The sequence below is a fragment of the Tasmannia lanceolata genome, unplaced genomic scaffold, assembly GCF_043159265.1.
Source record: "Tasmannia lanceolata isolate RefF3 unplaced genomic scaffold, GAP_Taslan_0.1 ptg000013l, whole genome shotgun sequence".
Lineage (NCBI taxonomy): Eukaryota > Viridiplantae > Streptophyta > Magnoliopsida > Canellales > Winteraceae > Tasmannia > Tasmannia lanceolata.
In genome coordinates, this window is record NW_027518690.1 from 7748552 (window position 1) to 7760456 (window position 11905).

Genomic DNA, 11905 nt, shown 5'->3' on the forward strand with positions numbered 1-11905 from the left:
TATATAACATCCCTCAATGAGATGAAGCAACTGAGAGATATCCGGTAATTCTCGATCAAAAAAATTTCTTCTGAAACATGGGGACCAAACCACCTTATTATGAATTCTCTCGAAGCACTCAGATACCTTCATTTCTTTGACCATGGCCACGGAAAACAACCCAGGGAAAAGCACAGCCAGAGGTTCGTCGGAACACCATGAATCCAACCAGAATTTAATGCAATCTCCTATGTATACTTTAAACCGAATTCCCGCCTCAAATTTTTGCTTGAGACTCAAAATATTAAGCCACAAGGTCCCTCCTTTCTTACCATACTTATCATCCGAGCACCAATTACCATGTAAGAATCCATACTTGCTCCCTATAACTTTTACCCAAAGCGAGGATTGTTCCACCCCAAAACGCCATAGCCATTTACCCAAAAGAGCACAATTGAACTCTTTCAACCGCCGGATCCCCAGCCCTCCATTTTTTATAGGAACACAAACCTTTTCTCACTTTACTAGAGGGATTCCACCCTTCAAATTTGACCCACCCCACAAAATCTTCTTTGAATCTTTTCAATTTTCGAAATTACACTCACTGGGCAGCTAAATAGTGACAGATAATATACAGGAATGTTCGCCAAAACTGCCTTGACTAACACTAATCTACCACCCTTAGACACAAGCTTTCTTTTCCAGGTTTCCAACCTTCTTTCTATTCTCTCTACAATAGGAGTCCAGAGCTCTTTTCTCGGCTTTCCAACCCCCAAAGGGAGCCCAAGATACGATGAAGGTAAAGTCTCCAACCTGCATCCCATCACCTTAGCAAAATCGATAGCTACTGATAAAGGAATATTCATCGCAAACAAACTGGACTTCTGAAAATTTGATCGTTGCGCGGTAATCAATTCATAGCATCTAATCAAAGCCTTCAGATTTAAAATCTTCACTCTATCATGGGCACTGAACAAAATGGTATCATCAGCAAATTGTAAAAGCGACACTTCAACTCTATCCCGACCAATGATAAAGCCTTCCAACAACCCCTTACTGCTTCCTTTTACCATCAACCGATTGAGGGTCTCCGAAATAATTACAAAAAGAAAGGGAGAGAGAGGATCCCCTTGCCTTAACCCTCTGGAGGACTTAAAGAAACCTTTTGGCGACCCATTTACCAGGACAGAAAACCATGCCGATGAAATGCATTGCCTCATCCAACCTCGCCATCGGTTTCCAAAACCCATTCTCCCTAGCAGATAATCCAGACATTCCCAGTCCACTCTATCATAGGCTTTCTCCATGTCTAACTTACATATTACTCCCCCGGAACCACTTCTTGAATATGATTCAATGACTTCATTCGCAATTAAAGAACAATCCAGGATTTGCCTCTTACTAACAAAAGCACTCTGACTATCTGAGATTATCAATGGGAGCACAACTTTAATCCTGTCAGCTAACACCTTGGCCAACACCTTGTACAGGCATCCAACCAGACTAATTGGACGAAAATCAGACACCCTGGATGCCCCTCTAACTTTGGGAATTAGGGTTATAAAGGTAGCCCCTGTGATCCTATCAAGACCCAAACCTTCATAGAACTCCTTGAAGAACCGAAGGATATCACATTTAACAGCCGGCCAACAAGATTGGAAGAAAGCTAGGCAGAAACCATCCGGACCAGGAGCTTTGTCTTTGGGAATCGAGAACAAAACTTTCTCAATTTCCTCTTCCGCAAAAGGTTGTTCCAAACTCGCACTGTCTTCCAGATTTAAACTATTGAACTCCACTCCCACAGGAATCGGACGAAGACTTCCTTCGGAAGCATATAACTTAGCATAAAATTCAACAATAGCCGAGGAAACCTCTTCCTTAGAATTCAGCATAATTCCATTCACAGAAATAGACTCGATTCTATTCGATCTTCTTCTAGCACTAGCCATCGCGTGAAAGTATGCCGTATTCTTATCTCCCTCCTTCAACCATTTCACCCTTGATTTTTGTCTCCAAGAAATCTCTTCCCGCAACAGCAACCTTTTGTGTTCTAGCTTGAGTTTTCCCAACTCTTCCCCTTCGACCTCTGAGCTTAACCCACATTCCTCCAAAGCTAACAGTTCTTTTAAACGGTTTTCCAACCACACCTTCCTACCCTGATTCAGATGATGATGATCCTTAACCCAGTCTTTTAGTTTATGCTTTACAAATCTAAGTTTTTTCCCAATTACCACATCTGCAGGACCCTCTACATTACACGACGACCACCAATTACCCAATCGCTCCTCCATATTTGGATATTTAAGCCAAGCCAATTCGAACCTAAAAGGAGGAGGTCCCCAAGACTCTAGACGCGGATCCAGAAGGAGAGGGCAATGATCCGAGACCGAATGCACCAGAGCTCTAGAATAACTCTCAGGGACCAAAACCATCCACTCGGCACTGACAAGGAATCTATCCAGCCTACTTCTGCAAGGTCCTCTAGACCAAGTAAAAGAAGCTCCCGACATAGAAATATCAATAAGTTCAAATTTTGCAATGAACTCCGCAAACGCTTTTATGTTTAAGTTAGATCTCTCACAGCCCATTCGCTCTCCCACTTCTTTAACCTCATTGAAGTCCCCCCCAATACACCAAGGAATGGACCAAAATTCCCTAACCTTCTCCAATTCTTCCCAAAACAGACTTTTTCCGCTCTAAGGACCGGACCATAAACCCCTAAAAACAACCACAGCGAGTTGTCCTCCTTTTTTAAAACCACCGACAAAGAGAACCTACCCCTCCAAACATCCTGAAGTCTCCAGACATTTTCATTCCATGTTACTAAAATCCCACCCGAGGCTCCAGATGATCCCACAAAAGAAAAGTCCCAGCCCGCAGGCACTCCCAAACCTAGCACAACAGTTCGATTTACAACCTCCATTTTTGTTTCCTGTAAGCAAATAAGATCCGGTTTTAGCTTTCGAACCAACTCCTTCACTTGAATTCGCTTTTCCTGATGATTCAGGCCGTTTACATTCCATGAAAGAATTTTCATGACGCACCAGATTTTGCTGATCGCTTCCCCCTCCTACCACTAGGAGTTCTTCTCGCTTGATCCACAGACTCCCCGACCAAAGCCACTTCTCGCGAATATTTTAAATCGATTTTTAACTTCTGTAATTCTCTATCTTTCCTTCTTGAAGACGCTCCGGCCTCTTTGCCGGCCCCCTTGCGTAAAGACTCCTTGATCTCTGAATCTCGCATCTCAGCTGCTTGGATTTCAGAAATAAAGTCTTCCTCCGGCCCAGCATAAACCACACCCAGATCCTTACTAACCCCCAGAATATGACCAACATAATCATCACTTTCCTCAATTAAGATGCCCCCTCCCGGATCACCCGGAGAAACTTCAACTATTTCCAAAGGAGCCCTCATGGATCTCAACTCCTTACTTAATATATCAGGAATAACTTCCTTTGCCAAAACTCCCGAAACAAGAGAGGATTCCCTCTGGCATATCTTCTTCGGACTTGGATATCTTGGAGATTTTTTCTTTGATCCTTTTCCGACAACCTGCAATGTCGGATTATCACAAGGACTAGGCAAACAGCTTTTTGATTCTAAGGATACGACAGCAAAGGAAGGCAACTGAAATTGCTCCAGCTTAGAATTATCACTACTAATCACTCTGATAACCACAGCTGGCTTCCCTGATTTCTGAATAGCCCGAAAACCGTCGAAACCCTCGATCACTAAGCTCAAAGCTCCACAACGCAAACAAAAGCTCGAAACATCCTGGTGAGTCTGATCACCAACCTTCTGAAGAATTTCCTCATCCTCACCACTACCCCTTTGGGATCTGCTCCCGGTGATACTCCTTTCTTCCTCCGAGATGTTCTCATCCTCCAGATCCACATCGAAGTTAAGATGAGAAGCAACTTCAGCCAGTGCAGCTCTCGAAACACCAGCCGCCGAGCTCCAACCTTCAGAAACACGCTCTAGTCTCATAGTTTTGACTTTCAATAAGGACGACGAGTGAGTAAAGGATAAACCATCCCCTCCTTCACCTGCCAGGAAAACCCGACTGAACCTGAGAGATTCTACTCGAGCTTTCTAAAAACTTGCATAGCTATCAGGAGAGTCTGATTCTGACCAATCTTTAATGTTACTTTTTAAAACAAGCCCATTACGACTGGACCCACCAAGCCCATCTTCACATAAATGGGCCTCAGCCCAGAAACCAGATTCTGCAACAGGTGTTAAAAAACCCATATCTCTTGTCTCTCGAGAAAAGGGAACGAGATCCGGATCCTGATGATAAGACGCCTCAGAGATGTGAGAAGGACAGGGAGAGAGAGCTCTAATAATATCGAAAAAGCTGTTCACGTGACAGGTGGGGCCCACTGAGTCAGAATAAACAGAACTCCCTCCACAGACGCTTCGCCACCTGTAACCAACAGGAGAAACACCATTTTGAAATTCAAAACTGCCGCCATGTGTCTCTGCGCTATCTTGCACCCCATGCAGCGTATGATAGCCCATATTTCTATCATGAACCAACTTTTCCACCGGGACCGACTCAACACTGGTAATCTCTGCTCCGGTCACAAGCTCCTCCTCCTCCCCCGAAACCTTTCGGACAGGAAAACTCGCATTCTCCGAGAGATTCCTCACAAGAGGCGCATCACCAACTACACCCTCACTACTATAGCTAAGCTCTTCAGGAACCATCCTCCCTATGTCCTCCTCCTTCGAAGCTCGCACCCAATGGACGGCTCCATCCAGAGACACTTGGATAGCCAACTCCTTTCCTAAACTTCCTACAACAGAAATCCGCACCCGAGCAATGGAGTAACCCTGTCCAGCTTCACAGGATTTACCCATTTCCACCACTTTACCAACCTTTTCCCCAATCCGACGGAAATTCTCCTCACACCACGCCTAAGGTGGCACTCCTTCGATGTTCCACCAACAGATACGCCCCTCAGAGCCGAACTTCTTATCCCATAATGAAAGCTCCATAAATGGAGAGTTTGTTGCATTAATCCAGACATTCATGAGCTTATGTCTATCCACCCCCACCTGTGAAGAAATCAGAATCTCCAGCTCTGCAATTTTATACACAATAACTTCACAGTTAATACCCTTTCTACTTCTCAACCACCGTTCCATACCCTTTAAATCCCCTAGCCACCTAGGAGAAACTCTACCCCAAATCCCTAACTCAGCATTACTAATAGACTGTAAGGGAACTACTTCCAGATTGAAGCTCACTCCCTCAGAAATCTGAGGCTCAAAAGGCTGAACTCTCGATACAAAGGGATGCTCTGCCATGATTGCTTCCACCTTTTTGCTCTCTTTCTCCTGACCTCCTTCCTGGGCGGCCCTAGACTGTAAAGGGAGAAAATTAAAATCCAACTTGGACCAAATTTTCTTACATTCCCAACAGATATTTCTTTTTTGGAAATTCCTAAACCCACATCTACAACATCTCCAATCTCCCAAACCGCCCTCCGAACGACGCCTGGAAACCCTAGCAACGCTTTGACCCACTTGTTCTCCACAATAACCCAAGATTTGTCGACATAGTCACCTCCTAAGGGAATTTTATTAGGGCATGTCGCCACCCCAGAAGAGACCCCTCTATACCTTCCGGGCACTAACTCTGATACCCTTCCTTCGACCATTCTTCGTAGATCAGAAAGATAACCACTCACCCCACAAATTCAGAAAATGTGTAGGCCACTCCTTTGTGAAAACCCACAAGAATCCGGCACCGAAACCAGTGACGACTCTGAGACAGAGCTCGAAACCGAAGAAAATGACGAAGAATCAGAAGAGGATCTCGAAGAATCTGAAGAGGAGCTCGATGAACCTGAAGTTTATGAAGTAGAAGACTCTGCAACAGAGACTTGATTCTGAATGGGAAGGAATAATAGCTGAACTAGCAGAAACACCCAGAGAAGGGGAACCAAACACCACCACCATAAGGAGGCCTCTCCGGCCGCTAAACCCCACTCCACGGACAACCAATACTGAGAATCAACCGACAATAAACGCCCCAAACGATAATCACCGAAGAGATTCGCTTCCATCTTCCGGCGAGGATCGAAACCCGAGAAACCCGTGAACTTCCATCTTCTCGGCTAGTGCCAACACCTATAAGACTAATTGTAAATCTTGAATGAATGTTTCTCGGATTGCATCGATGACGCTTTCCAATCGAATAGGTTTTGACCTGTAGCTTATTTATGGTGGGCCCAACTAGATGACCTGTTCTGCCCATTTTACATGTGCCATGTGTGATGGAGATTGAGGCAAACTACTTTCTTTGGTTTATTTAAGGATTACTAAAGTAGGCCTTTTTAATAGTATCTCATAAAACTTGCTTCTCTGAAAACATTTTGCTAAAATTCCTTTGATTTTTGGAAAGTTGCTAAAATTCCTTTGATTTTTGGAAGGTTATAGGAACATCCTATTTTACCCAATGCATTTGATTTATTCAATAACAGGCTTAAGACCGTGGTTGTCAATTCTTTTCATTCCAGGTGGAACTAAACATTCCTTTCTGCCATATTGTAACCTGTACTGGAATATCCCGGTCCATGTTCTGGTCATTTTGTTCTGTTCAGGTTTAATACGTTCTTTTGATCATGGTACACCAAAACTAATGAAACACCAAAGATTCCCTTCCGGAAGGAAAATACCCATGGGAATGTAGCTGAGAACCATACTTAAGACTAAATCACAGCTCAACAATATATTTCTTTTCCTTGCTTCTATATGTTTTCCTTATACAACAAAACTAGTCGAACACCAGAACATTCCATTCCAGAAGGAAAACAAAACACCCATCCACATGGAATTGAAATATACTCAAAGACTAAATCACTGCTCAACAAAATTCTTGGTTTTTCTTTTCCTTGTTTCTCCATGTTTCATTGTATAGTAATTATGATTGAGACACCATCTTGGTCTTGGCAACACTATTTTCATGTTTTTTCAGAACTTTTGACTGTCCTTTTTAGATGTTGGTGTCGTGTAAATTTCTTTGCAACCTAACATTGGTGAACAGGTCTGGCAATTTGACGTTGCTAGCATTGGAATCTGCGGTACATGCGAAGTTCAAGTCTCTGAATCATGTTCCCATGTGGAAGCAAGAAAGACCAGAAAGTATAAGAGGAGATGAACTAAAAGTATATAGAATATATCCAATAAACCTCACACAGAGACAAGCTTTGTACACCTTCAGATTTAGTGGTGATGCGGATTTTGCTATATGCGTAGAGAGAAACCCGTGTGCAAAGTTCGAAGTCATTTTTGTTTAGCAATGAGCCCTCCTCGCTAACATCTTCAAATGGATTCTTGACTTATGAGGTAATTTCAATTGCTTTGTCTTGTTCATCCTTTTTGTCAAGTCATATTTATGTATAGACATTCCACTACGAATTAGATGGAGAATAGAAATTTACCAAATCTTTTGGTATAATACGACATTAGGATTGATTTCACGGGACATTCTGATTGTGCTTTGGAAGTATCCTGTATATTGACTGTTTAGTTGCAATGTGTCCCATTTGTTCAGAAATAAATTTTAGTTATTCTTCATAATCGTGCTTTAATTATTTTTCGAATGTTGATGAATTTCCACATTGATGAATCGCCAAGAACATTTTTAATAGTGCTATCTGACTAGTGATGCCAATCTCAATAAGGACATGATCTTATATGTGATGAGTTTACTGCTTTATGTTTTGATTTTTGAAGAACCAGGTGGGTTTGCTCTTGTAGATCATGAGTGGCTGGCCTTTCTACTGAATGCCTGTAAATATAGTGACAAACTTATGTTAGCAGAACTTTTTTTTTTCAAAAACATAATATTGATAATTTTTTCAATATAACTTTAAAACATCAAAGCTTTGAATTATGTTTTTTTGAAAAAACTTCATTTTATTCATTTTTTTTAGAAAACTTTTGAAAACAAAAATTGAAGTTCTCTCCATGAGAATCATTTTCTCCTTCCCTTTTACTCCCTTTCTTTTTTATTTTCTTTTCAATTGGGTTCTTCTCATTGTTCATTAAGATCAAAGGAAAAATGGAATTTTCAAACACATCCTGAGGCCTTGGATGAAATCTAAAGATGTGTTGAATTGAGATATAGTAGTGGGTGTAAACTATAATTGTTTGAATTAATCTAATTTGAGTGTATGCTGAAAAGTTCCACGTGCAATGTTAAAACTACAAAACATAAGGTTCTTCTTCTTTGCTTAAGATGGTGAAGAGCCACCCATGAGACCATTTTGTCCATGCATTCTATAGCACTTTCATAAGTCTTAAAAATGTTTATTTTTTTTATGTATAATTAGTTAGTAAAATAAGATGAGGACTAAATTAATCATGTGTTATTATTTTAGATTTTAGAATTTAGTGACATGTACTGACTGGTAGTTTAGAAATTTTCCTTTCTATTTTTCATTTTCTTTTGGATTGGGTTCTTCTCATTGTTCATTAAGAGCAGGGGAAAAATACACTTAGACCCCCGTGGTTTCTGACACATTCAACTTAACCCCAAAAGTTTAAAAAGTTACAAGTAGACCCTCAGTGGTTTCAAAACGTGACAAGTACACCCCCTCTGTCAATTTAACCTTACGGACAGACTAAAACTAACCATGGTTAATATTTTGGTTACGCCATTTCCAACTGTCGCCGTCGCCCCGCCGGCCACAGCCTTCGTCGCCACCTTTGGCCACCGCCGCTGTTTCCATCTCCGGCAAGCGACATCACCTACACGACAATCGAACCCCACCTCATGGCTACATCAAACCCACATTTAAAGAAAAAAACTTTGATAAAAACAAAAAAATAAAGCCCTAAAACATTAGGGTTTTTGTGAAAATCATTATAATGATATGAATGAAGACAAATAAAACTCCTAAATGGAGGGTTTATGTTGATAAATCAACAAGGGTTTGAATCAAACCCCAATTTTAACGCTAATTTTCAGTTGGGGAAGACGAGGGCATTTTGGTATTTTCTCCCACGCCGTCAGCTCCATCCAGTTAAAAAAACCTAATGAAACCACAGGGGGTCTACTTGTAACTTTTTAAACTTTTGAAGTTAAGTTGAATGTGTCGAAACCATAGGGGGTCTAAGTGTATTTTTCCCTTTTTTAAAACTTATCCTGAGATCTTGGATGAAATCTTAAGATGTGTTGAAATGTAAAATGTTTAAAATTTTGGGTATAATTAATTAGTAAAATAGGAGCAGATTAATCATGTATTATTATTTTAGATTAGATTTTAGAATTTATTGGCATCTACTGAAAAGTAGCTTAGAATTTTTCCTTTCTATTTTTCATTTTTATTTTTTTTAGGGCGCTGATATTCCCCCCCTTGTAGGCTATTTCCGCACCACCCCACCCCCCACCCCCCGCCCCCCGCCCCCCTCTCCGGCTGGCTAACGTTTTCCCACCATTTGACCGGCTCTCTCTCTCTCTCTCTCTCTCTCTCTCTCTCTCTCTCCACACACAACAGGAACAGTTGGTGGGCCCAACAGAAACCGTTGGTGGAATGGTGGGCCCATCTTTGAACAACGTAGACCCCGCCCATACCACACCATTGGATAATCCAAACTGTCCATTTGATGGGCCATAAACTTAAATAGGTTGCGTCCCAAAATATTATTTCCATAGGCTGATCCTAGCCCTCCGATCTAAATAGAAACTACATCTTATGCAACCTCTATAGATTGTAGGGTTGTGATCATCCTAAGGAAATGATTTTTGGGGCACAACCTATTTACATTGTGGCCCATCAAATGGACGGCTCGGATCATCCTATGGTATGGACAGTACACTTCAGTTTCAAAAATATGGGTGGGGCCTAAATTGGTATGAACCACACCATAGGATGATCCAAACCATGGACGGCTTGGATCATCCTATGTTGTGGACGGTACGCTTCAATTTGAAAAATATCGGTGGGGCCTACGATTGGGCCTTAATGTTAGTGTACGACCAACTCCATAGGATTATCCAAATCATGGACGGCTTGAATCATCCTATGTTGTGGACGGGCCTTAATGTTACTGTACGACCACAGGATGATCCAAACCATTCATTTGATTGGCCAACCCTTTTGGGGGGCACAACCCATTTACGTTATGGCCCATCAAATGGACGGCTCGGATCATCCTATGGTCTGGATGGTACACTTCATTTTCAAAAATATGGGTCGGGCCTAAATTGGGCCTTAATGTTATTATACGAACCACACCATAGAATGATCCAAACGATGGACGGCTTGGATCATCCTATGTTGTGGACAGTACATTCAATTTGAAAAAATATCGGTGGGGCCTACGATTGGGCCTCAATGTTACTGTACGACCAACTCCATAGGATTATCCAAACCATGGACGGCTTGGATCGTCCTATGTTGTGGACGGGCCTTAATGTTACTTTACGACCAACTCCATAGAATGATCCAAACCATTCATTTGATGGGCCACAATGTAAATAGGTTGTGCCCCAAATATCATTTCCATAGGATGATTACAACCCTACAATCTATAGAGGTTGCATAAGATGTAGTTTCTATTTAGATCGGAGGGCTAGGATCAGCCTATGGAAATGATATTTTGTGATGCAACCTATTTACGTTTATGGCCCATCAAATGGACGGTTTGGATTATCCTATGGTATGGGCGGGGCCTACGTTGCTCAAAGATGGGCCCACCAACTGTTCCTGTTGTGAGAGAGTGAGAGAGAGAGAGAGAGAGAGCGACCGGTCAAATGGTGGGAAAGTGACATATACGTTAGATCCTAACGTTTAACGTTAGGAAGCCGTCAAGGGGGGGTGGAATAGCCTACAGGGGAGGGGGAATATCAGCGCCTTTGTTTTATTGCGTTCTTCTCATTGTTCGTTGAGAGCATTGGGGAAATGATTTTTTCTTCAAACTTCTGGCCGTGTGGATGCATGGATTTAAAATCAAGGATTGTAAAATCTTAGATTTTACTAGCTAAAACCTGGATTTTTATAAGCTGAAATGAAGATTTTGTATGCTAAACCCTAGATTTTACAATCCAGGAAATGTACAGTCTAGGTTTTAATTTATGAAATCCAAGTTTTAGCTTTGTAAAATCCAGGATTTGACAGTCCTAGATTATAAATTCCTTGTATCCAAACGGCCCATCGATATTTACTTATCTATTCTGAGTATATGCTAAATTCCAAGTACCTGATAACAATTACAAAAATAAGATTTTTTTTGGGAGATGATATTTTCACCCCCTCTGCAGTAAGAATTCGCCCCACTTATGACGTGAACCGTGGGCAACTTTAACACTTATGACATCAAATCACGTTAAAAGCGAAGTGGGCCGGGGGGGGGGGGGGGGGGGGTGAAGAAAGGATGTTGCTTTTGTTCATGCATTCCATATCACTTTCATAAGTCTTAAAATGAAATGTTTTAATTTTTATGGGATTTGCTAGGGATTTTCACATAAAGGCATTATGCGGCTGGCTGTTGCATGAGAGAGCAGTCACCTCAGATGAATTAAATTCACAAGACAAAATCTGTGCCTAGGTGGGTGTTCTCATACAAAAAGCCAGCCACGAAATGCCTTGTGCGAAAATCCCTAGCAAATCTCAATTTTTAATTTTTAATTAGTTAGCAAATTTTTTTTTTTTTTTAACTCAATTAATGCCTTCACCTCTTACACACATATACCCCTAACAACGCTTACTACTTGGGATGACCAAGGTTTTAAATTTCGGTTTCAGGTACAATTTGGGTCCTTACCGAAACCGAAATTTCTGCCAAAATTCGGTAGAAGTGCTCCAAATGTCAGTTTTTTGTGGCAAAATTAGCAGAAATTCTGTAAAGAAATAAAAAATTAATATTTTATCAAAAAATTTGCCGAAATTTTCAAAATTTGGACCTT

The 11905-nt window shown here is 41.4% G+C and overlaps 1 protein-coding gene across 1 annotated transcript in view; it reads left to right on the plus strand.

The window, feature by feature from the left end:
• The window catches only part of LOC143889664 (glycoprotein 3-alpha-L-fucosyltransferase A-like), a 33594-nt gene extending 26022 nt beyond the window's left edge, over positions 1-7572 (plus strand). The window contains exon 7 of the mRNA XM_077393952.1: positions 7037-7572. Coding sequence (XP_077250067.1) covers positions 7037-7289 — 253 coding nt within the window. The 3' untranslated portion in view covers positions 7290-7572. The remainder of the gene's footprint in view (positions 1-7036) is intronic.
• Positions 7573-11905: the final 4333 nt, after the last annotated feature.